Source organism: Melospiza melodia, chromosome 22, assembly GCF_035770615.1.
Source record: "Melospiza melodia melodia isolate bMelMel2 chromosome 22, bMelMel2.pri, whole genome shotgun sequence".
NCBI classification, from domain to species: Eukaryota; Metazoa; Chordata; class Aves; order Passeriformes; family Passerellidae; genus Melospiza; species Melospiza melodia.
In genome coordinates, this window is record NC_086215.1 from 9,277,572 (window position 1) to 9,304,350 (window position 26,779).

Sequence of the window (26,779 nt, forward strand, 5' to 3'; positions counted from 1 at the left end):
TCCAGCATGACAAGCTGTTCCTTAGGTTGGGATTTTTTATAGGGCTTATGGAAATTAATTGCGTGGCTTCCGCTGAAAGTCAGCATGGGGGAGGAGGGCGAATTCCCTGGAGGAAACTCTCTGAGAAAAACTCTCCTTGAACAGGAAAGTTGGTTAAAGGAAAGGGCTCCTCATGGCTGTAACTCCTGGGCTTGGGGAGCACAGTGCAGACATGGCAGCAAAGTGGCAGCAGAAATTCACTGCTCCTTTCTGGCCATTTCCCCACTCCTGTAATCAGATTCCCTCTCATTTGTTATTTCCACTCACACAAGGATCACGTGCAGCCCCAGCAGAGATCACACAGGTTTGAAGTTCACTGTGGCTTTTGAAATGTTAGAGCCTCTGAGCTGGAGTTTAAAGTCTTTCATGGGGCTGAGAGCTGGACTAAAGCCAGAATAAGAAATACAGAAATTCAGAAGTGTAGTCGTGTAGCTGCGTTGCTTGACATGACCTGCAGAGCTTCACTAAAAAATAAAACCTAAGCTAGCATTAATGCCAAATATATCTAAAGTAGAATAAGCCCTGCAAAATTACCATGTCTAGTGCAATCTGGGAGAAAAGCTCAGCCTACTAAAAAATAATATGATTCTGTTTATGTAGGCAGACTAAGAGAGGAAAGTGCCCAAGTGGAATCCAAGGAATGAAGATATCCCAAGGTAAGCACAAATATTATCATGAACACTGCCTAGCTTAGCTCCAAATACATTTCCCAATCCTCTTCATGAATATAGAGCTCAGAGATTGTGAAGAGCAAATTCCTTTAAGGCACGTCAAGTTGCTTATTCAAAGTAAAGAAATTCCAAGTTGTCAGATAATTTCTAATAGTAAACAGATACAAATTAAAAAAATAAAAAAGGACAGTCTATGCATCCACAGTCCCTTATATAAAACAAAGAAAAACTAAATCCTGTCCACTGTAATGTGACTGAGTGGTACAAAATAATCCACCTGTCCCAGGGTCTGGACTTGGCCAAAAGCCAGGGTTTGAACTCTGCCAAACATCTCCAAAGTGCTGCTAGAGAAGAGCCAATAAAACATTTCTCGCAGACCCTGCAGACAACAGGAGCCTGCTGAACCCTTTCTGATCAGCAGCCCCGGTGTCTGGCCTGTCTGTCAATGCCAGGGGCTCTCAGCAGGGAGTGGTTTATTATTCTAATAAGATGCTCCAATGAAGAGAGGGTCAGCTCTGAATCACTGCCATGAGAAGATTTAATTAGATTTTTACACTGACTAAAGACATTCCCTGCACACACACTAAATTTTAAATATGGAGATAAATGACAGTGTCTTTTAAAGCAAGGCTACTTTTGTTTTCTTTCTGTTTCAAATTCCCTGTTTCTATTTTTCCTTTCTTTGAGATAGCTGTTTTCATTACACATTTATAGCGTCCAAGCTGAAAGGTTTATTGTGAAAGAGTTCAATAATTTTCTGATTAAAACTCTCTGGGCAAACCTGAACTATTCCACCCAACACAGAGCTCTGTAATTTCCCAGGAAAAGGTCTGAAAACCCATACCCAATTAAAAATTAGAAAAACCCAACAAAACAACCCAAATTTTCTTCATCACACAGCAAAACCTGCAGAACAGATTGATATTGAATACATGCATGTTATAGACCAATGCATTATTGTTATTAATATGCTGTTTTAATTAAAAATACACTGGATAAAGAAGAGAAAGAGGCTCAGCTGTGTCTGCTCCACACAGCTGCAAACTACCTGTATGAGCAGATAGAATGTTCATTAAGGGTAACCTCACATCAAAGATTCTTCTAAAAGCCACCAGAGGAACGCTGAAGTCAAGCACGAGGGCCAGAGCTATTAGGGCAGTTTCAATCATTAGGAAACCATTATCTCCAATTCATGCTGCTACCAGGATACAGGTTCACCCAGTAACATGACAGCAAATTACATGATTAATTAGCTCCCACATAGCTACTGTGAGTCAACCAGTTGAAACTGATGCCCTACAGAAATGGATAAAATATCACCCAATGGTAGCTACTGGCTGCACAGATCTTCCTGCAGTTACATCCCAAACATCAGTGAGCTTGCAGGTGTTTGAAGGGAGCTCCCCGGCCATGCCCACTTTGTATTCACTACCCAGTGCACAACATGGATTTCTGTATTTGATTTCTCTTTCACCATTTAATTATTTTCACTCTTTTGCCTAATTGCCATCATCAAGTTTCCTGTAGATTCAAAACATGAACTACACTGGCATTCTTCTAATGGCACCCATTCTTAAGAGCACTTCATAGGCATTTTTAAAAAGAAGACAAAATATTTGCCTCCTTTGGCAATTTGGCAAAAGAAACAATGAGACAAACACTGTACAACAACTCTGAAAAGGATGATGGGAAAGCTGGAAGAGAATGCAAACTGAGAACAAAACAAATGAAATTACATCCAGCACTGAGAACTTCCCTGCTCTGCCTGGTGCCCTGCACCCCATCCCACCAGCTGAGTCAAGTGGCGAGAAGTCAGCAACAGCAAAAATAAAAACCAAACACACGAAACAAAACAAATCTCTCATTTTGTTCTTTTCAAGGGTTTAAAAAAAAACAAACCCAAGGGACATGTGTGTACAAACATGACCCAGTATTTCAGCAGTTAGTGCTCCCTGACACCTGCACAGGCTCTGCTCACTCAGAGCTGAACTTTCCTCAGTACATCCTCTCCTCCACGCTCAGGAGGCAGGAATGAACGATTTATTTAGGATCTGAAAACACCAGGAGTCAACAGTGGAGAGACCTTATGTGAAAGAAAACAACTTCATCCTTGAAACTCTCCAAAACAAACCAGAGCAGGTTAAGAGATGAAGAAATATTTGAAACAACCTGAAAAATCTAAGGACCATCCAATAACCAGGTTCTCTGTCTACTTTCCTCCCACCAGCATTTTAAGATATCTTGAGAATTTCAGCAGAATGTATTTGAAAGACTTGCAAAATGCAGACCTTCAAGATCCAGTATTTATTTACTGACACTTTAACAAAGCAATTAATACAAAAGCAAACTGTTCACTGGCATTAAGAGTTTTTTGGTGGAGGGTGATGCCTAGGACACCAAAAATTAACTGGCTTTAATACATACCAGCACAGAAAGAGATGATTCAATCATGGCACTGCTGAGAGATGCAAAAGAGCAGGACAGAAAGAAGGATATTACAACACTCAGGCTTCAATATCAGAATTTTTATCCCTATTGATGACTTAATAAAAAACTGAGGGAAGACAGAAATTGTAGAACAACAAAAAGAAATTAGCAGCAGCAGATAATATTTTAGTTGTACTAGCAAAAATTATAATTGATTTTCTGTCTGTGGTGTTAAAGTTGCTATCTTTGCTCTGAAAATAAATTTTAATTTTAAAAGCATAATCATATGTTAAAATAGTTCCACCTGGCATTTTCTGTCCACAAACTCATTTTACAAGAGGGATACAGGAGCCACCATTGCTCTGTCATGTCAAGAAATCCATTTCATTTCCCTAGGAATACCTAAGATTAGAAAGCACTACATTTGCTTATCATCTGCTATGCTGTAAAATCAGCTTGTTGAAGGAGGAACCTTTTGTTTAAATGAAGAGCAACTTTCAAACTAGAAAAGATCATGGATGCATCAACACAAACTGTTTTTAAGCCAAATTTCAGATTAAAAAAAAATCATGCAACTATTACTTTAAATGCCAAGCACTCCTTGTAGCACTCCTTTCAATTAACACAGCTTCTCACTGTGGAATTTTTAAGGAGGCTACTATAATCTACATTATTACTTAATGTAATTTCTTCAAAAATATCTGTTTTCTCCTTCCATCAGCCACTGCCCTCAAACTGTCCTTCTCAAGGTTCACAAGAAGTGGGCTCAGCTCTTTTCAAGACCTGTCTACATGGCACACACAAATCTGTCACGAGCAAAGGCATCATCTCTGCTGAGCAACTGTCAAAATGCAAAAGCCAAAATGAAAGAAGGTTCTGCATGTAAAACAGGGAAGGAGAAAAACCTGGCTTTGGCTTCAGGGGAGCTCAGCTTTACAGGGCTATTTTGGACACAGATATTACATTCTGACTTAAAACACATCAAAACCGTAGGGTATTTTTTGCCACTCCTACAGCACATTTGATTTTAATACCAAACACTGAATACAGCAATCAGTAAAAGAGTTCAACAATTTGAGGCCACAGAAGTTTAAGCAGCTTGACACAGACTGACAGGCTGCAGCCAGGCTCGTGTGGAATTATTTCATGTGCTGGCACTTTGCCTTCCATCACTGAAATGAGCACCTAAAGGCAAGAACACAAAGGATACAGGATAATCCATCACCACTCATTTATCACAACAAATGCTGGCAGTGGATAGTGAGAGCTTCCTATCAGGCCTTGCAAGTAGGAATTATCTGGTCATTCCTTCATTCCTCACAATGTGTCATTCCCAGAGTCTGGATTTTAGAAAATATTACCTGGTCTTGAACAAGCAAAAAGAAAAGGTCGAAGTCCAGACTCTCTGCCTGGATGAGGGCATCTGCTTTGTGGTTAATTCCTTCTTGCTCCACTCACTCCCAGCATTCCTGCACAGCCTCCAGATGATAAAATTCTCACCATTCTCATGGGGAAACTGAGGCACAGAACAACTCAACAAAACAGTAATTTGCTCTGCAAGAAGTTGTTTAGGAGTCTCTGTATCTTGAAGTGCTTTCAAACGCACATGGCACAGAATGAAAAGGCTGAACACACTCCACAATCACATTTTGTGAGGGATGGAGTCAAAGCATTACAGGCAACAGTGGAGCATAATGATCATACACAGAATGCAATTTTTATTTCATTTCATTCCAGGTAAGCTCAGCGAACGTTACATAAATGATTCACTACTTTACCACCAATTCTGTGCCAAACTTACTTTCCCAAAACTGAGTTTCAAAGAACAATCCTGAGCAACACTAAGGCATAAATTTAATTTCAATACAAAACCTGCTGCATGGAGGTGCTTTTGGTTGCTAAAATTAGAGGGCTTACTACAGGATTCCCCTGGCCATGACTCACAGACAATAAAGACACAGTGTGCAGCCACAGAAAAAAGCAAACCCAAGTCTCCAATGTTAACAAGGTCTTCCTGTGCAGTTTTCTCCCTGTGTTACCCATGCAAAGGTAAGAATCAGATAATAATGATGAGGTAGCAATGTCCATCACACTATTAATACACTTATTTTCACAATAACATGCACATACTGCTGAGTAACATCAGTGAAATTGAAAGGCTGGTGTTACTCCTGTGCAGGCAAAACCTGCACAGCACAGAGCAAGTGCCTTCCAAAATTAACCCATCAAGAATGGAAATAACAGTAAAGTAGCATCTATAAAGAGATAAAAACTGAGTCACTTTACCCAGTGAAACTTCTAATGGTTCCATTTTATTTATTTTTTCCCCACTGTGTGTTGGGAAAATGGGACTAGAAAATAAGTACCAAAATACTTCAAATCATTTTAAGTGAAGATTATATTTAGAGGAGAAAACCATGAAGTCATCAGCTGGAATTTGCTACCCCAAGCTTTTTTTCATTTAACTCATCCATAGGATTCCTTGTAAACACATGAATACCCAGAGAATGCCCTAAAGTGAAATTAAAAAGTAATAACAGTTATTTTTAACAGCAGGTAAAGGAAAGCAGAGCAAAGCAGTTCTGTGTAGTTAGGAAGGACAGCCAGGCATCCTCTCAGACCCTGCATGTCAGGAGCATGGCCAGAGCCTGGCACCACCACGGTCCCAGGGATGGGAACAGCCCCTGAGCTCCCAGGACACCCCCATGGTGCAGTTCAGCACCTGGGAAAACTTCCCCTTTCTAGAGTTACTGCTGAAACTACTTCAATTTCTTTATTTCCAGGTAAGATTTGCATTTTTGAAGTTTTTTACCGTGCTACACTCCTAGAGCTTCCTTCTCAAGGGTACAGGGGTCCCCTCTGAAAGCACTTTTATCCCCCTGCCAGCATAGCTGTTTAGATTTCCTCTCAGATAGACTAAGGTTATTTTGTAGAGATAAAGAAATAAAGTTATTAATTAATACATTCTCCATGGGCTTACACCACCCTCCACAATGCAATTATACAATAAAGCTGGTCTGGCTAAGCCACCAAAATATAAAGACCTTTTCATTCCACCTTATTCCAGCTCTGCTCCTCCTCTCTGACAAGGGAATATACAACCAATGCAGATGGAAACACTTGCTGTAATACATTTTTGAATTTGGCAAGAGGCAGTTTTAATTTATTCTTTTCAGACTTTCTGCTGCAGTAAAGCAGCCTCAAATCCCCATCCCCCAAATAGCAAAGCTAAAAAAAAAAAGGAAATGGGGAGGGGGTTAAAGCAGTCTTATTATAAAATCACAGCTTTAGCAAAAGCTTTGATATCATTATTAGGTTCATACAAATTTCCTCTCTTATCTAGTTTGTTCTTCATTGTCTTAATTAGTTCAACCACACGTAGTTTGTGTTCTTTTCCACTTTTTTTGACACAGAAACAAGCAGTTAAACTAGTATTTGCAGTCTTTAATTACACATTAAAATCTTCATCCTTGACTTTTTTTTTTACTGAAAGTACAGGGATTCCCTACAGTGCAATATTAATGTTCTGCTCTAAATGCTGCAAGGGCATCTTCTAATGGTTGGGACTGTGGAACAACTTTTAATTAATTGCCACCTTTTAATGGTACAGTTCTCACACAAACATTACCTTTAAGGCAAACATACATCAAAGAGTCAGAAATTTGCTCTTTTACAACAGAGCTGAGGTCCCCAGTAATTCTAAACTCGCTAAGGGTCTTCTGCTCTGGATCTGCACATGTTTTGGAAACAGCAGATCAACACTGCTACATGGCCCAGAGTCTCCAACAAGATTCATCTTTTTCACTTCCCAAATCCAGTGTTCCAGTTAACCTTCCCCAAAGTGGATGGCAATGATTTCAAATTGCTGTGCTCGGTCACACAGGGCTCCACATCACCCAGCAATCCTGTAAGGGGGATTATTTGTGCAATATGACAACAAAACATCGACAGCCACCAGCCCCAGGTGCTTTTTGGCTCGTGTCTCCATAACAGGCACGTGCACAGAGCTCATCACATCAGTCCACAGTGGCTCACAACACACTCGTAGAAAAAGCTCCATACACAATAAAGAAATTGTGAAATTTCAATTGCATGCACTCTCTTTCCACAGTACTTGGTTATAAGAGCTGTTGAAAAGTGAATAAATAGAATAGGTTTTTCCTCCATGTTAAAATACACTGTGAAGTTTTATCTCCTAACTCCTAATGTATTTTATCTCCTAATGTTTCCTGCCCAGAGCAGCTCTGGCTGCCCCTGGATCCTTGGAATTGCCCAAGGCCAGGCTGGACAGGGCTTGGAGCAAGTGGGATAGTGCAAGGTGTCCCTGCCATGGCAGGGGGTGGAATGAGATCAGCTTTAAGGTCCCTTCCCCCCCAAACCATTCTGAGATTTTTTAATGCATATTTCAGTAATTTACTATGGATAAAGCAACATTCAAGATCCTTTTGTATTGTATGGATAGAAATTATTCTCCAGTTAATGAATATCATAAGGAACATTTAGTTTCAGTCAAAGTATTTCCTTTGGACAATCTATGTTGATCAATGCCTGCTGGTTTTTTGTAATTACTTTGTAAGAAAATATGCAGCTGTATAGTACTTAATGGAATTAAATTAAATTCAGCATATAACTGCAGCCAAAAAAAAAAAAGCACTGATTTGGCATAACAAAACAAAGAAGATTACTGCAGAAACCCCTGCTGTCAGATATATCAACATATTAGAAGATTAAATCAAGATTAAAATGTTTAAAAGAATTCTGTTTCTAAAGATGCACAGAGCAGCAAAGCTCATGTTCTGTATCTTTGGTATCTACACAGGTCACAAAGCATCTGTAAAGTCCCAAAGTTAACATGATACATAACCCAAGTGAACAGCACTGGAAACAAACCAGAGAAATCAGACAATTTAAGAGCACCTGTTTTATAATTTACCTGTTACACTGAAATAAAATTTCAACTGGATTACCCCTCCTCTCTTTTTTGGAGCAGAGTTTGGTGAGGTACCTTTGGCTACAAGCTGTGAGATGACCACTGTTATATCCCTGCTATGTTACTGGATTTAATCAACTGGAGCTGCCTAATGAAACCCTTCATGAAATAAAACTGTACTGTGGAGTTTTTTCTTTCCAGCTACATTATTCTGAGTGCTCAACAGTAAACACCACTTAACTGAGACAGATTGCCATTACATTGAACAGCAGACCCTTTCCCCTCATCACATTTTAACAAAACGCACCCAGAGCAGCAGGACAAAACAACATCCACTCACAGAGCTCTGGAACATTTGTTTCTGCTGCTGATATGGGCAGCTGGGAAGGAAAAATATCTGTCTTTAAAGGCTTAGACTCATCTCATCCAAATGACAAGGGCTGGGTAACTCACTTGAGTCACACCTGAAATTCATAAAGGACAATGCAGCATCCACCCAAGGGCTGTTCTCTGGAAAACTGAGCTCAAGGCAGGTTAATGATTTGTCATCACCCTGGAACTGACCCTGATCATTTCTTACACAGGTGGGTTCAGTCAAGGGAGAAGCTTCCCCAGCTTTGGGATCCCAAATCTGGCCCCACAAGCCCTGAACACACTGGAATCAGAGTGGGAGTCAGGGGTAAATGGCAACACACTGCAACTCCCACTGAAACAGCTTCACAGAGGAGCTCTGCAACAGCAGTTCAACAACTGACTCAAAATAAAAAGAAAACAGCACAATGATGTGATCCAAACTGTGCACAAGACATCAAATAATAAAATTAATGTTCGATTGACGTGGTACACGGCTGCAAAGTAATTAAACTTATTCTTGTAAATATTACTGTCTTACAATATAAAGAACTAATTTGAAATCTTTTTTTTTTCCATATAAAAGGGGATTAATTTATGGAGCAAAAGGGTCACATGTTTCAGCAACATGTTCTTCTACAGTTCCTGTTGCACTGTCTGGCTAAAATCAAGCTAAAGAATTCGGTGAGAAACTTAAACATGAACAGGGATATGAAATGAGCTCCCAGTCTTGAAAGTTATTGGAAACTGATCTCTTCCTTATTAATACAATTCCCCATCATGTACAAAAAGATATCTCCATGTTCCAGAATGCAAACAGAGTTTTAATCTTTAATTATATTCTCAACCTCAGCTCTTCTGGAGAGAAGTACAGATGTGGGTCTGAGGATTATTGCTTTATTACATTATCATCTCCGTGGTATTTAATGAATATTGATACTTAATGCAGCTTTGCCAGTATAGGCAAAGAAGAATTTCAGAACTGCACAAAACTTCTGATGACTTTTCTCAAAACAGAAAATACAGGTACACACTTCACTCTTCTACTCTTGAACATTCCAGGAGGAGGCCCAAAGCTTGGAGTCCTGATACTGAATTATTGCATTGTTATTATTATTATTATTATTATTATTATCATTATCAACAACATTATTGCAATAACAACACTGGCTGTTAAATAACCTCACCCCTACACCTTGTGTCACACTGAACTGAATCAGATTCACCACTGAATTTGGGTTGGAAAGGACTAACACAGCATAATTAAACAAGTTCTCTTAAAAATTACAAAACTTATGAACATCTATTGTCTTAAGCATCTTTTGCCATTATCTTCAGAAATACCTGCCTCTTTCTTACGTACTGAAAATCCCTGAACTTAGGAAGCAATTAGATGCTGTTTATAAAACAAAATGCTGAAAAAATGCTTTCCTCCAAAAAACTCTTGGCAAAGGGCTCAGGATTTTTCCTTAATGCAAAAATGATAAATTATACAAGTTAAGTTCCAAAGAATTTATTCTGGCACATCTGATGACTGGGTGTATAGTGTGTGTGTGTGTGTGTATATATATATATATATATATATATATATATATATACATATATATATATAGCTGTTAAAACCAGCAACTTTTTAATTTAATACTATATCCTTCCTTAAGAGTAATTTCGAGTTTCCTGAAGAAGGCTCTTGACGAAAGCCAATGGAATCTGACAGTACTAATTATATGACAGAACCATTGAACAGATAAGACATTAATGCTGTGACAGAACAACACTTTAAGTATGCTGGTATTAAATTAAGCTCCAATAAACACAGAGTTTGGGATATCTGTACAGTTCTGTTCCAAATCCAGATGAACAAATACCTGCTGAGCCAGGAAATTAACTTTTTAGGGAATCCACTCACTATACAGCATCTTTAGTAATGCAGTTCCAAAGGATGCAGAAAATATGGATTTCTTTTGAATATATCCTTCTTCTCTAGAAAAATTATCCAGATGAATTCTGAGGTGTAGAGAGCAGATCAGAGACCTCCTCCATCTCACCCAGAACAATAAGTAGAAACAGAGTGGCCATCCAGAGTCTCTATATCCTCAAGTCTTTGTTATCTCCTAAAAGGAAAGTTATCTCCACAGATTTTTTTTTTTTGCTCATTCATCTAGAACAGTATCATGGGCAGCACTGTCTTTTCCTTTATTAAAAAGAAAAAAAAAAAGTAATTTTGCTGGTGTGCTCCTAGCAATAGAGTACAAATTTACAGAGATTTTTACTCAATCTATTACAGTATTTTCACTGTCAAGTCAGGGCATATATCAGACCACAAGGTTTACAAGACAAGTTGAAGAGCCTTAAAACAAAGAAACTGGACTCTCTTTTACTCAAACCTCTCTGTTCATTGAGCCTGAAGTTGTCAAACAAGAACAAGACTTCCACTTGTTTATTGTTTATAGTGTGCTTATTTCTTCAAAACCACAAAGTGACAACAAATGACCCTAAAAGGCACCATAAAGGGCAAGAGCCTCAGTACCTTCTGCAGTGATCAAGTTCTTGTTCTGGCAATTTTCTTCCAGACAGAGAAGACAGATGATCATTCTGGGAGCACTGAGAAAGCCCCACACAACACAGCTATCAAAATCACAGGGTTTCCAACTGAGACTCCTAAAAATTCCCATTAAAACTGACTGACTCTCGTGTGTGCCACTGAACTCCACTGCAAGAGCACAGAGAGCATCCTGGCCTTCCTCTTTTCCTCCTTCCCCAGCTCACAGTGGCTCACTGCTGTTCTCCAGCTGGACAGTGACACACCAGATTCCCTGGGACCCCAGCAGGGTGGTCTGTTGCCCTAATTTTTTAAGATTTTCTCAGCCTTCTGATGTTGACATTTTTGTAGCGAGCTTTCTCACACACTTTCTGTAAATAACTCATTGTTTTGCATTCTTTTATGGAGGAAGAGAAATCTGACAGACTGTTAGTTTGTCCAGTGTCATTGGAGAGGTGGCACTGTCACCCTCCAATCCGCTGTCACTTTTAGAAAACTATAAATGTTAGAGTCAGAAAATAAACTTCTCTTTTTTCTTCACCTTGAGAACAGCGGTGTGAGCTTGTGTTCTTTTGTGCCCTATAGTGACAGTGGTCCAGCAGCAGGATTACCCTGTGGACTCCCTGCTCTCAGCACTCCCCAGAGAATTCTGCTGCCTCAGGGTCTCAGGGGCAACTTCCTAACTGCAAATTTGTGGTGCCGAGCAAAATAATACCAGATTAATTAACTGCACCAATTCCTACATTTCAAGAGGACAAGAAAAGCCCCACCATCGTTTCCTATTGTCTTTATTGATTCCCAAGCAGGAGCAGCCACCCTGCTTGTCAGCAGGGCTGCACACAGACACTTCCCCAGGCTCTGGGAGGAGCTGACAGCTCTCAGCACTCCAGCAAACACTGCCTTGAGATTCCTGAACAGAAGGAAGGAACCCGCAGCCAGATGAGAGGCATGTGAGGGAATGCATCCATTAGCACGTACAGGGAGATGTCTTGTTAATAGAAGACAGAAGGAGGGACAAAGCAGGCAGAGACAGCAGCCAGCAGTTAGTCATTTTCTCACACACATCATTTGGCTGGGAATGAGACACACATCAATCCAGGCTTCCTTTCTGCGCTTTCAGAGCCAGGGAAAACCAATACTGAAAAGCAAAACCCAACGCCAAAAGGCCTCGCTTCAAAACTGCTCAGCACACTTGCAAGTCCTCAAATAAACAGGGAGAAAATGCAGATTTTCCTCATAGGGCAGAGAACTTCCATTTTCAAAACCACCTTTTGGATTTAAAATTGTTGCTCTGTTTCAGATATTTACTAGTGAAGAATTAGAAGCTCTCACCTCCAAACCAAAGCACATCAGAGGACAGCCTAAGGTTGGGGAGGAAAAGGAATGAGGACCTGCCAAGAATCACTTTTGCCATCACCAAAACCTTTTCTCCAGCTCCTGCTGTGAGCATAAAAGAGGAAGAGATGGCTGAGCCTCCAAGACAGGCATGGGTGTGCTTTGCTTGATTGGTTTCTTTTTTTAAAAAAAAGGCATTTTGGAGGGGAAAGAAGAAAAGCAGAGCAGGGATAGAGACTGAAGGCTCAAGTGAACAGTGAATTGAACAAAACTTGATTTTTCTGCTTTTATGAGATGAAACACCATTTGGGAAGTTTTAGTTTGTGGAATACAACCCAAGTCTCACACCAGCAGCACAGATCAAAGACCTGGATGAACAAGAAAACTGCTCAGCTTGCACCACTGCCATGGGGAACGTGAAGCACAATAGCAAAAGTTACTCATGCAGTTTCTTCAGGGAACAGCACCATAAATAAATAGATAGTAACCTGCCCTCTAATAACACCTGTAACTCAAATACAGACATGTTTACTAGTAAACCAGCCATGTGCAAAATCTGCATAAGAATAAATTTGTTTTAGGAGATTCTTTGCCCAAATCATCACCTCTGATACCTCCTGAGCAAGTGTTTCCTGCATTCCTTTGCTGGCAGAGAGGATTTACTGCAGTGTTGATATTCACTCCAACCTGCTCTCCTGAAATGACATTTTGGCATACAGCTGGTTTCAACTCCTTCTGTTTAAGAAAAGCTCAAGATAATATAGCTGCTCTGAACAACATTTAATAAACACTTGACTCATTGTTACTCAGCCCAATGACTTGTCACTGAACTTAATTTTAATAGCATACATCAAAGCAAAAATAGACCAAGAAATAGGTATCCCTTTCTTGATGAATTAATAAAGCTTAAAAAAAAAATCCTTGAATTGCCATGGGAATATTAGGATGCAGGATGCCCTTTCAAGGAGATCTGTAGTTTTGCATCTGGATGTTTTCTTCTTTTGCATTTTATAAAGAATGAAGGGAAAAAAACCCCAGTGCATGATTCATCACTATTTGCATGAAACTACAGCAAAATCAAGATATTAAAATCCATTTGTCACACCTTTTTTTTTTTTTCTCTAAATACTTTTCATAAGCCTATTTCAATAAGTCTTTTCATAATCTCCTTCTGTCCTGTGCTGGAAACAAGATACTGAGCCCAACAGGTATTTGATTTGCCTTAATATCACTATTATTCTCTCAAGACACTGAGATAGCAAAGAAGAACAAATATGGAAAGGTCAGAGAGGAGCCAGAGAGGAGGCAACCAGTGACAAATAAAGGGCCAGCTCAGCAGAAACACATTTTCCCTGTGAATAATGCTGGAAGTGGTAATAAGATACTGAAACATAATTCAACTACTGCTTAAAGTTTAGCTACCACACTAAAATTTCAGTCTATCTGCAGATCCTAGGTAAATGCACCACTGAAGGAAAATCATCTACAGATAACAAGCCATATAATACCTTTAAATATGTATATTATGTATCTCACATTAAGATTTATACAGCTGCAGCTGTTAAGGAACAGATTTTTCTATGCAAAAGTACAAGTTAGCTCTTTACACATATTTCTAGTAACTAGAGATGCCATGATTAAGAAATGAAAGAAAAAACACCAAAATACCTTAAGACCTTTGAAAAATCTGTGTTAACTGATATACCAGTATTCCAGTTTATAGACTTCCTGGAGAAGAAATCCATTTGATGTTCCAGATACCCCAACAAAGAAGGAAAACTAACCAGCCAGTTTGTCACAAGATACTCCTGTTCCATCCCACATATCAGAGAAACAAGATCTGGTTTTCCAACTACAGCTGGAGCCCCCTTGAAACCATTTTCCTTTGGCTGATATATTGGTAAAACAATACAGCATTTTATGGATTCTTGGATTACCAGCCCTTTCAAGTTAATATACAAGGGGAAAGCTCTGTTGACTCTAATTTTTTTCACATTTCCTGTAAGAAGAAACCCTCTAAATGTTAACCTGTGAAATCTGGTGACAACAGGGACTTTTATTATTACAGCTACAAGGTTTTTGGTAGCACAGTGTTTATACATCAGTGACTCTTGTTTTGTGAAGAAAAGCAGGCAGTTTCCACAAACTACAAGGATGCTCAGCACAATGAACAATTGCTTAGCACTTCATTTTCTACATAATAATCATTTTCTTACAGGTAACTAAATATATTTCAGGTAGTTTATTAATTTATAAGCTTTGTTGTGCACATCTCTGTGTTTCTGGCATCACCACACACAGGCTGCTCAAAGTGTTGATACTCTCTGTCCTCAAACAATTTCTAAGTGTCCTCATAATTGCTTGTCACCTGTAAAAGAGGTTCAGATCCGATGCAAAATTAGCATATGGTGAACAGATGGACTCAGAACAGACGTTTGCCGAGAAAGTACTCACACCAAAGACTTTTTGGCTTCAGTCTTTTAGGACCTTCAGAAAAGTCCTGCTTGAAGCTCCAAGTCATAACAATCAGGTGAGCAATCATTCCTCAATGACAAACTTGTGTTGCAAAAAGTTTTTTAATGACCTGCTACAGAGAGAATGTGTACGGAACAAAAACGCAAGCACGAGGTCGCTTATTACGATTACTGAAATTATTATTATGATTGAAAATTAAACCAAAAAACCAATAAGTTAATAAGAAATGTTTCACCCCCCTAAGCATGGAAACTCTTCCAAATATTCCATTACTTACTGAGGAGGCAGGACAAGAGTTGTTGGCTGGGCTTTGGGTCTGCGCTTTGCAGAGACTCCCATCTGGTTGGCCGAACGTTTCAGAGACTGCTGATTCAAAAGGCCAGATGCCAGCCCAGCATGGTACTGCAACTGGATAAGAAAAAAACATATATATATTAAAATACACACCTCTGCAGTACTCTGTCTGTGTCAGAGCTCTGCTACCTGTGGCACCTGATTCAAATTACAGCCAGTCAGGAAGGTGGTGTGTTGTATTTCAGATATATTGCTGGGTGGAAGACAATAAGGACAAAAGCACATGGGGAAAATCTGCTGTGAAATGGGAGCATTAGGGCAAGTAAGATGGAAAATCACGGACTTCCTCTCAAGTCTACCTCTCTTGAAACTTGGGCTTGCTTTTAAACATTGAAACTGTTTCTCCTCTCTAGGGACTAAACATTCTCACTTTAGGAAGAAGATAAGAGGAAGACAGATGCAACCTTTTCACAATATAAACCAGCTTTTTAGAAATAACACTCATCTTTTTCTTCTTAAACATAAAACCACAAAACATTTGCAAAGGAGTTTCTATCGCTGTAAAGAAAAGTCTTGTTTTTAAAATACCTGCTTGCACATCTCCATAGCACTGCAGAACAATTCACATTCAGCAGCTTTCTCCTCAAAACTTCTCTTTTCCTTTGCCAATAAAAGACAAATTTTTGAAGGACACAACATGAATCTGCAGGATTTTGAGCTCTCAGATTTAAGAACAGCTACAGGGCTCTGCCTGTCCTGCAACCACCTCCAAGTGCAACAGGTTCTCCTCTGAACACTTCCAGTTACATTCTGAGTGACCCAATTTTAATCTGGAAGGGGGAGGAAGATTCATTGTTGGACAAATGTGATTTCCTGCATCATTCCAGTACCTGGATCTATGTGTTCACTACATTGTCTGAAGATTTGTTCTGAAAAAGATGAATTGTTTCACAGTTAACCCCTCTAACCCCATGGTCTGCACATAAAAAATGGGTTCATCAGGAAAGTACGATTTTAAAATGTTCAGAAAACGAAATGGTCTTAGACCAAGCTGTTCTACAGGGGCTGAGTGAAAAAGTGGGATGAAAAGCTTGGAATGATGTACCCAAAACCACCTGTGAACAGGAGGGGAGCAGTGCCCTGACTCAGATGTCACTGCTCAGCACATCCAGGATTTCCAACAGGCTCCAGGCTCCCTTGGCTGCTGTGCCACGTGAGCTCAGCCTGGCACAACATGAAGACACATCACATTGCTAATGGGAAGGGAGCTGTGCTCTGCCAGGGAAGGGGGGGATTTTACTGCCCCAACCAATGGATTCTGCTCAAATTTGTTTTTCTCCGACAGTTTTCTGAAATGAAAAAAAATCAATGAGAGCGATGGAGGGTCCCTGTTTGAAAGGCCATGTTTCAGTGTCAGGGCTTAGTTTTCAATCTTCACTACCTGAATGTGCAGGGAGTGCAATATGCAGGGAATTAAAGGCAAAGACAGGCAGAAGAGCCCACTGACTCAAGGTATATGCTTTTCCTTTTCCTTCCTGCATCTTTTTGTGCTGGTGACACCATCCACTCATGTGCCCTGTGCAGGTGTTTCAGGTAAACAACATTATCTGGACACTTGCTCAGAGATGGAAGTAATCACTGGTACTAATCAGAGATGGATTTTAAAGGTAACCTCTTAAAAACATTTCATAACCTCCCAGCTAGTGACATTTAGTGGTCAGGCATTAAAAATCAACCAAAAATCTACTAAAGGAATAAAAAACCCCCAGATTTTAAACCAAAATTTTGTCCTTCAAGGCTGACTCAAGTGATTAAGTTATTTTTATTAATTGTAAGTATTTCTCCCTAATCTACCTTTGCTCTTAGGAATGCAGGTCCAACTGTCAAAACCTGTAAGGGCCATTAAATATTTACCAAACCATCTTTATAATGGGAGAAAAGGTCAAAGTTAATAAAACTGACAGGCAGCTTCTGTCCAGCTTGATTTATGCATTATTAAAGCATCACACTGTACTGCACAGAGTGCTCTCCTTTTTGGGGACAGGGGGTGTTCACTGAAGGGACCAGGGAATTGTTTCTTAATCATTTTTCTGAGGAGCAGAAGCAAGACTGAAAAGAGTGCCAAAGCAGGACCACAGGTATCAGAACTATGGCCAGGAGATTTATGGTCTGATGGGTAGAAAATACAGGAGCCATTCAGTTCCCTTTTCTTCTTACAAAATCAACACCTTTGTCTGCCAGCACCAACCATGAGAGAAATGTCAGCTAAAAACACACCAACCCCCCCAGCAAATTTTTGCTTACTAACAAGAGAATGCCATTTCCAAACACATTCTCTCCACTTTAGGGAAAAGTGCTGAAATGCACTGTCAGAGGATGCTGTGGGTGCTAAAAGGCTCAGGCAGGGAGGCTGAGAGGAGCTCATGGGACACAAATCCTGTTTGGGGTTAATGAGCACACAGAAGCTCAAGGAGTCCTGAATCCAGGGAATGCTGGTGGCTGCAAGAATACGGGGAGAAGGTTGCGGGCATGTGGAGACAGGAGGTGACAGAGCTTGGGTTGGAGCAGAAGAGCTGTTGTGCGCCAGCACTTTTGGGGGGGGGGGTTTGAGACCTCACGGCCAAAAATTGCGGAATCGCCGATGGTCAAACCTGCCCTCGGCAATCCCAACAACATTCCCAACAATATTTCCCACAGCGTTTCCCAGAGCATTCCCCATGGCGTTCCCCACAGCGTTCCCCACAGCGTTCCCCACAGCGTTCCCCACAACGTTCCCCACAACGTTCCCCACAACGTTCCCCACCGCGTTCCCCACCGCGTTCCCCACCGCGTTCCCCACAACGTTCCCCACAGCGTTCCCCACAACGTTCCCCACAGCGTTCCCCACAACGTTCCCCACAACGTTCCCCACAGCGTTCCCCACCGCGTTCCCCACCGCGTTCCCCACAACGTTCCCCACAACGTTCCCCACAGTGTTCCCCACAACGTTCCCCCACAACGTTCCCCATGTTCCCCACGTTCCCCACTGCGTTCCCCACAACCTCCCCTCTGCTCCTGGCACCTGTGCCCAGTGGTGAACACTCACTGAAATGAGCACTGCACCAGGCAGTCGTGCAAATCATTCCCCTATCAGCTGCAGAGGATTTCCCCATCACTACTGCAAGCACCCACGTTTTCCAGCTTTGGGGAATTCCACCTGGCTTGTGTGAGGTTAAGCTTTCCCTAATGAAATATTTTTCTGTATAATATCAATGAGATTGATCCGTTTTCCCCAATACATGCAGATGAAACAGCAAATCTATTTCAGAAAAGCAAGAAATCAAAACCAGCAACAACAAAAATCAATTGACAACATTTAGCAGCCAGGATAAACCCCAGTGCCAACTTGTACAGGTTTATGATGAATCTCATGATAGCTGACATTTTTCTAAAAACTGCAGTTCCAAGCAGATGTGTGAATTCTGCTTAGGAATGTAGGAAAGGTACTGAAAGTAACACTTCAATACATACAAATGCTTTACATGAAGCTAAATAAAAACAGAACTTGGATTACTTTAAATTATTTTTTAAAGATTAATTATTTTTCTACGTTAATGGCCACACAGCTAGATTTTCTAGCACAAAATGCTATCACTAATATTTCACATTTTCAATGCTCCTGAGTATATGAAAAGTATATTCCTGTATTAACAGCTCTTAATCTTCCTCACTAAGTGAAAAGTATCAACGGTGAAAGCACTTGGGAGTTACTTTTTCTCACAGCTGAATTGTAAGGAGGGCAATTTCTTCATCTACATAAGATGTCTTTGGCTTTCACAGGAACTATTTAAACAAAAAAAGGTGTATTAAAGAATTACAGATCTGATTTAGCACTGAAAGCATTAATATTTTTAAAGAACTTAATCACATAATATCTTTTCCTTACTCTACTCCAGTGACCCCTCTTACCAGAAATAAGGTAACAATGAAAATAACCAAAAAGAACCTCTACATCCCCCAAAAATCCTGTCTTGTGCAGATGATCTTTTAAGATTTAGAGCAGACAGGAAACTTCTGTTATAGCCAGAACCCTGCAGGAAAGGCCCCTTTGTTCAGCTGAGCAGCACTGACCATACTGTGACAGCTTTCCATCTTAGCCTCTAGGGTTACTTTGCAGTGAATGTTATGAAACCACAAACATGGGCCCAGTGCTCATTTAAAACTTTGAAAACTAAAGCTTCATCATTAGAATCAAGCTGGGTCTAGAGGTCTTGAGTTTAAATAATTCATGGGCTGGAGATTTTGCATGTGCTGACTGCTGCCCAAACAAGTGAGTACACTGCACTTACTGACAAGGCCATCCAAAGTTGCAAAACTGGTTGAAAGAAGGTAAGAATCAAGGAAAAAAAAAAAAAAAGCAATCAATTGGAGCATTAGCAACTGATCACATCAGCTACAGCTGCACATTACATTTACATTTTGCTATTAATTAAAGCTTTCTAAGCACCAACACTTTAAAAAGTGAAATCAGAAGAGTAATTTTCTTTGTAATCACATTACCCTGTTATTTATTATTCCATTCTTATGTAAATCCTTAGTGATCATATACATAAGCAGAAAAACATTTTCTCAGATCCAGATAACGTAAAGTTTATTTCCATTCCTCCAAGGAATGCCTTTTAGAGAGGTGGCTGACAGATACTCACTGTAATCCTGGGGACGCACATTTGGCTCCTTTAGGATGCACAGTGCTCTGCCCCTCATCATTAAACAACTTCTCCCTTGCAGATGAAAAGGGATTTGTTTATTATGATAAAATTCTACTTGCTCTTTTGAAACAGCAACCAGCAAGCAAGCAGGACACTCCCACAGTTTCATCTCTGCAGAGTAAAGCAAGCAAGAGAGAAATTATACTACCTTAATTGATATTTTAAAGCTTTTCTCAGATAATGAGGCCTGTTTGGAAATTCTCTTTTTCTCCCAACAACGTTTGATCATTTTAGGACAGCTGAATTCCTGACTTGACCAAAACAGCATCAATAAGCCAAAAGGAGAGTCTCCAATTTCTCTACTCATTGGTTTTCCTCTTGTTGAGCTGGGTTGCAGGCTTTTCAATTAATAGAAAAACTAGACAGCATGTCTTTGCTCTATTTTACCATTTAATTAGGACATTTTATTCTCTTTTTAAAAAATCATTTATGCCCCCTTTCCAGTTTACAACAATATTTAAGCCAGAAACATGCTATCCATGAGAAGAACAAAGGCTGCTCCCATCTCATTCTTTTTTTAAATCTCTGTGGAAAAGTTATTGCCCCTTTTGCCAAACACCCGGATCTGACTAAATGTGTCAATCTGTCACTAAAATGTGACAATTATGAGCTCACACTTCTCTTATTGTCCCCTCTCATGCCTGGGCTGTGAGATGCCAGGTCTATAAACTGGGATATGGAGCAGGCTGGGAACATCACCCTGCACAGGGCTTCTCCCTTAGGGCTCTCTCCTCCCTCCCTCCCTGACCTAGGGAGTTCAAAAACAAGCTGAGACATTTTTATTTATTTATATATATAATGACACAATAAGAGGAAATGCATTGATACACATCCCTGTTTCTTTTAATGTCTTGTTTTTGCTACAGGTTTTATTCCATTGTCTCTGAATTCCTATTTTTGCTGAGAGTGCTGTTTTAATTAGTGTCAGATTTCAGCCCTAAAATGTGTTCTTCCTACTTTTCTTTTGAAAACACAGAAGTTCTGCTGATGAATGACTGCTGATGAATGCTCCCTCACTCCAATACTGCTTGCAAGTCTTTGGCTTTTAACCGTGCAGAGATAGCAAATCTCATGGCACTTTCTTCAAGGAATTGGTCAAAACTTCAGCATCTGCATCCTTGCTGCCAATAAAATGACCTGCACTGTTCAAAGTCTCTGCAAAAGCCAGTACTCCTCCTCCACCTTTTTAAAAAATGTTCTGGAATCCATTTAATAGCTACAGAAATGATATATTCTTGTTTTTTGGATAATGTCGACATAAAGGGACATAACACAGCCACCACCATTGATTTTAAAGGGATCTAGTGTTTAAATTGGATAAAGAGGCATAATAATCATAATCTGGGGTTACAAGCTACTTTATGCACTCTTTAGAAGAACAACTGTATTTTATGCTTCAAATGTTTATACCTCCAGGTATTCTGAAGGATTTGAACATACATATTTACTAAAAGATAACTAAATGAACCAGCATTTATTTCCTTGTATATGCAGCTACGCCACAAACACATAACAGAATCACAAAAAGCAAAGTAGAATTATTACATTGTGTTCTGCATCTAAATGACAAAATAAACTTAGGTGCAGTAACAAACAGCAGCAGCAGGTTATTTTTGAGTAACCCTGAAGGCAGGTGGTGGGTACAGAGGTTTTCCAGAATAGGTAAATGGTCTCATGTCACTCTGTGAGGTTTATTCACAATTGTGTGCTCCTTTAATGGACTTCATTAAAGTCTAAAGACCCAAGAAGTGCACATGATCAATAGCTGACAGAAAATCCTAATTCCTTTTTGACAGAAGCATTATCTTTGTATAGGACAAACAATCTGTAGCAGGGGAAAGTCATCATTACACTCCAAGATAAGGACACAATTAGTGCCTTCCCCCACAGCTCTGTGCTCCCTTAAACAGCCACCAGAACTCTGGAGACACTGCTCTCCTGCTAAAATTAGTATTTTCTAAAGCCCTAGACTAAATCTTTGGTGTCAGGGGCTCAGGTGGCAGCTGTGTCAGTATGAAGGATGACCTGCTGCCTCTGTGACAGGGCGTGCTCAGGTGCTTACACAAGGAATGGGAAGATAAAGCTCAAATGGCAGAATAAAGGGCTGCAATCAGGTACAGAAACACTCCCCAAACTGTCCAGCACCCTGCCATGATTTGCAGCTCTGAGGGGAGCTTTACTACAGCAAACAAAGTGCTTTACAGACAAATCAAGGAATTCATACTTTTCAATATAATGCCTACATGGTGCAGGTTATGTAAATCCAACCAGTACAGTGCACAATCAGACAAAGGGGAGACAGGCAAAGCAGAGATGAGGGAAATCCATTAGTGGGAAAGCAGTGGAACAGTACTTGTGCTGCTGATTTATTCTCTCCCTAACTCATTCAATTTAATTATTTTAACTTCTGTTGAATGCCTTTCCTTAGCTTTGGTGACTTGCACAAGAATTAAAGTGCACAATATCTTCAGACTTTAGGCAGATACCCATACTGATGTCTGACAACAGCCCAGCTGAGGGTTTTCCTGCCAGCACAGGGAAACCTGGCTTTCCTCAGCATCCTGTGCCTTTCCTGAAGGGGAAATTAGAAGATCACAATTCCACAGTCCATCCCAAGGCTCTGCCAAGCTACACCAAACATCACCACACTCTTCTGTGACCACCCCACTGCACCAGCAGAAAGAGCTGAAGGAATATTGTTTAAACTGAGCTGAAGTCGCCAAATTAGGAGCTAATTCTTCCTTAAATGGTTACTTTTACTAATATCTTTCTTTACATCCAGCAGGCATCCTGAAGCAAGGCTGCAGGGGATGCTGATTTCCAGCCTGCCAGTGACAAGCAATTAAAGCTTGGAGACTTCTGGAACAGAATGCAAGAGGCCTATTCCCCTATTCCTACAACAGCTGCAGGATATTCATGAGCAGATTGATTTATCCATCTTTTCTAGACACTATGAAGTAACCCACAGAAAATATTCATCCACAAATAAGAGCAAATCTTAAATTTAAGATCACTATTATCACTAATTAAACTAAGAGGTTTGAACTCTCATCCTTCCCACGTAACACCAGAGACTTTTACAGAGACAAACCCTGGAACCACCACAGGTGTCTGGAAATTCTGAAAAATCTGATTAAAAGCTATTTCAAGTAAGACATCCAAAAAATCAGTAGACATTTATAAAAGTCGTAGGCAAATTACCTCTTCAGACATCAAAGAATTAAGTTATGAATGTTTTTGGGAATGCAAAAAGAATCTATCAGGTTTGATTGATAAAAGTGTAGCTTTTAACTAAGACTGAACAAATGGAAGACTGGCAACATTCTTTTCCAGAATAATATGCTTCCTCTGCTTTTTTCCAGCATAGTGCACATAAATCAAAGAAATGTTAAAGAGGCCCATACATCACAAGTTGGCATTTCTAAACTATTTACAAAATCTGTTATAGTCAAGAGGATGGAAAACACAGAACTATGACCAGCAAAGTTCCTGAAAGAAAAAAGGTACTTCTACCATCCCAGCAGGGTAAGGGTTGGAAACTCTTGACTGTAGAGTTTAAAACCATCAAACCAAGACAATCCTGATAATGCAGGGCTGCAAAAAGCAAACAGTATAGAGTTACCAGCCAAAATCTGGTGACAACTAGACCAGAGCACTGAGTACCATGTCCAGGGATGGTGATTTCACTTTCCTGATCAGCCCTTTCCAATGTCTGAGCAGCTTTTCTGTGGAGAAATCCTTCCTCATGTCCAACCTGAACCTCCCTGGAAAATGCTCTAAGGGGGTTTGAAGTACAAAAGCAGGGCTGACCTCACTGCAGCCAGAGAGCCCCAGAAATCCAGCGCTGAGCTGTGTATCCATCACATCTTCACATCCCCACATCTATGCACACAACAGATTTCAACAGATTAGGTTTTCCTCAACAAATTTTACAGATGAGAATCTCTTCTTTTGAAAGGAAAGAAGTGGATTATGGAAAGTTTATGTGTCCATCTGTTGGAGATGTCACACTCTGACTAGAGAGTGCAAAAAGCACAGAGATGTTTTACAACCAAATCCCAAACTTACAGTAGTCTGAACGAGTTAAGAGCCATATGCTTTGCAAAAAAACACCTCTTTTGCTACACATTTTTTTGCCACAGCACAAAGAGTAACAGTTCGAAAGCTGCTGTAATCTTTATTTCTGAAAATAGATCCCATATTCTTACTCTCATCTGCCACACTCGGGTGAGTTACTGATAGCAAACCAGAAAAACAAGGAAATACTACTCTGGGAGATGCAAATTAAAGGCATCCTGCACTGCAAGGAGATACTTGCAGCTACAGAAGAGGGGCAGCTCAGAGAACCCAGGACTGGGATGATGCACAACAGAAGGTTTGGTGCAATGACACATGAAATGCTTTTACAGTTTTCTCTGTTGGAGACTTGCAGTGGGAGCATTTGAGATGAAGCTGGGGGACCTCAGAAATAACTTAAAGAGTAAAACAAATGGAATACACTTCATCCTATTTTCATGGGAGCTTATAATGATATTATAATTAACTCAATTACACCACAAGATTAATAGCCTTTAAAACGCTCCCAGTCATTCATTACAGGCCTAATTAAAACTCTCTTTTGGTGCTGAGCCAGCAAGAAATATGAAATTACTTACTAGCAACCATATAGAAGTATACAAGGTATTACCTTTACTATGCTAGTGTTTCCATGGTCACAATTCAGTGAGAAGTTTGGATTTGGGTTGTTTGGGTTTTTTTTTAATACCAAAAACAAAAAGAAAAAAGGACAAGATCCACTTTAGAGGCTCCAACACCTGCAGCAGCATATCAGCTCACTACAGCTAACCAGTTTATTTCTAGTTTTGCTGCAACAGTTAAGGGCTTCTACAATAGCAGATGCCTTTCCTCCCACACATCAATTAATTTGCAAATGCGCTCAGGTTGTAGAAATAATGAAGTGCTGAATGCTTCTCTATTGACAAGTTTTGCTGTCAGGAGGTGGATGCTGTGGGCGAGGTGCTAAAATCCTCTGCTTCTCTCTGCATGCCAAAGGAAAGACACCACACGAAACTTGGACATGAAACTTGCTCACAGCTAACAGGGCACATCAATTACTTTATTTACTCCTCTCCTGTTGGAACCAAAAGGAAGAGATCCTCTCCAAAAGCTGTTTATTGTGTTTATTTAGGGATTTATAACACACCGTTTTACAGGGAGGTGGGAGGTTTTGTGCTGACCCAAGAAACATTGTGTATTTGAGGAGAAAAGTAGTATTTTTCATGTATTTTTAGGTATGCTAAAAAAATTACATTAAAATTAAGGTTACAAATGAAGAATTCCGCAACGAGGAAATGCTTCATAATGCCTGTGCAATCTAAATTAGTCTGCCTGTGCTAAGGATTCAGACTTTCATTATGTGCTTCTTTCCAGACCTCAAATTAAGCACAGCCTGCAGGATCTCATGGATGAAGAGGCAGTTACTCAGCACCATTTTCATGCACAGAATGTTATTTGCAGCATCTCACACAATGCCCACACTTCTCGTCTCAGATGCCTTCTACCATATTTTCCTGCTTTATTCTGCTTCTTTACAAATACTGTTAAATTTACCTTCACAATTCTTATTCCACTCATGCTGGGTGTGGATCTGAGGAAATCTCAGATTTTTAACAACACTAAATGTTTTTACTACATACTTACTATGTTTATAGTAGAGTTTCCATAGATAATGACTGCAGTCAGGTGCTGAGCAAGTCTTTGAAGCAGCCAGAGGAGGCTTTCACCAGGTTGTGGCAAGGTTGGAATCTCTATCCCCACTTCTACCACTAGAAATAAAGGATTAGTCTGGAGCAGTCCATTGTAACTTTCTGTCTGGACCAGCCACTAATTGGAAATAAAGCACACCTGGCCAGATATCCTCTGCAATCAAGTTTAAAAAATTGTAAGTTACTGAACTTTCAGGCAGGTCCCAGACTATTCTTCTCCAATTCTTCCCATGCTTAATGACCACAGGTGTTTAAACCATCCACCTCAGCAGCAGTCCAGATTTGTTAAACTTTTATCTTCAATTACTGATTTTTTTTTTTGTTTGCTATAATAAAGAACCCTCTTACTCACTTTCCCCCCAACAGAAGTTGGTAAAAAGCAGGTGACCCATCCATTATCGTTTCTTTCTTGACTTGTTTGATCATACAGGAGGAGCACAGGAAGCCAAATGCTTCTGGCTCAGTTCTCACATCTCTCAACTAGAAAACCTCATATTAATGAGCGCTAGACAAATGGTAACTAGGTAGTTTTACAATTAAAATGATGCTTAAAATAATTTTCAAGTGTTAATAACTGAAAATGCTATTTTAGTAAAGGTACTAACAGGTAAGGAAATTTGCTGTAAAAAATAGATGATTTTCTGCTTTTTAAAATATGCAATTTTCAGGCTGACCTTGTTCCTTTTAAATTTTTATAGCATCTTCAGTTCCAATTTGAGATTTTCATATGGGGTAGGCAAACCTTCTTATGTTCTGTATTAAATGCAAGACACCTCCTTGGCATGATCTGCAATATTAATAATATAACAGTACCAATTTCAGGAGCAGCACTGTAGCATCAACACATGCATACCTACATGAATCAAAATTTAACCATGTACATCATGAAAATCTTTAATAGATCACAAGAAAAAAGCAGTTCTAAGACAGCTCAAAGACAATTTGAGATTTCCTCTTTTGCCATGCAAACACATGACCTTGTCATGCCTCACAAGGTAACACTGAGGTAGCTGATGCAAGAAAACATATGCTTCTTTTTACTGGGCTCAAAATAGGAACAGAGGGGAAGGAGAATAAAACTCAGGGCCAAACCCAGGTTTCTGAAGACCAGACTTGCAGCTGTCACTGTACTGAGCAAAAAATGTCCCCACCCACACGAGCCCTACAGGATTCCTAACAGTGACTGCCACTACAGAATTGGG

The 26,779-nt window shown here is 39.9% G+C and overlaps 1 protein-coding gene across 1 annotated transcript in view; it reads right to left on the bottom strand.

Annotated features, from left to right (window-relative positions):
* Nucleotides 1-26,779, bottom strand: part of MED27 (mediator complex subunit 27) — an 85,451-nt gene that overhangs the window by 37,319 nt on the left and 21,353 nt on the right. Inside the window, exon 3 of the mRNA XM_063174564.1 lies at nt 15,048-15,178. Coding sequence (XP_063030634.1) covers nt 15,048-15,178 — 131 coding nt within the window. The remainder of the gene's footprint in view (nt 1-15,047; nt 15,179-26,779) is intronic.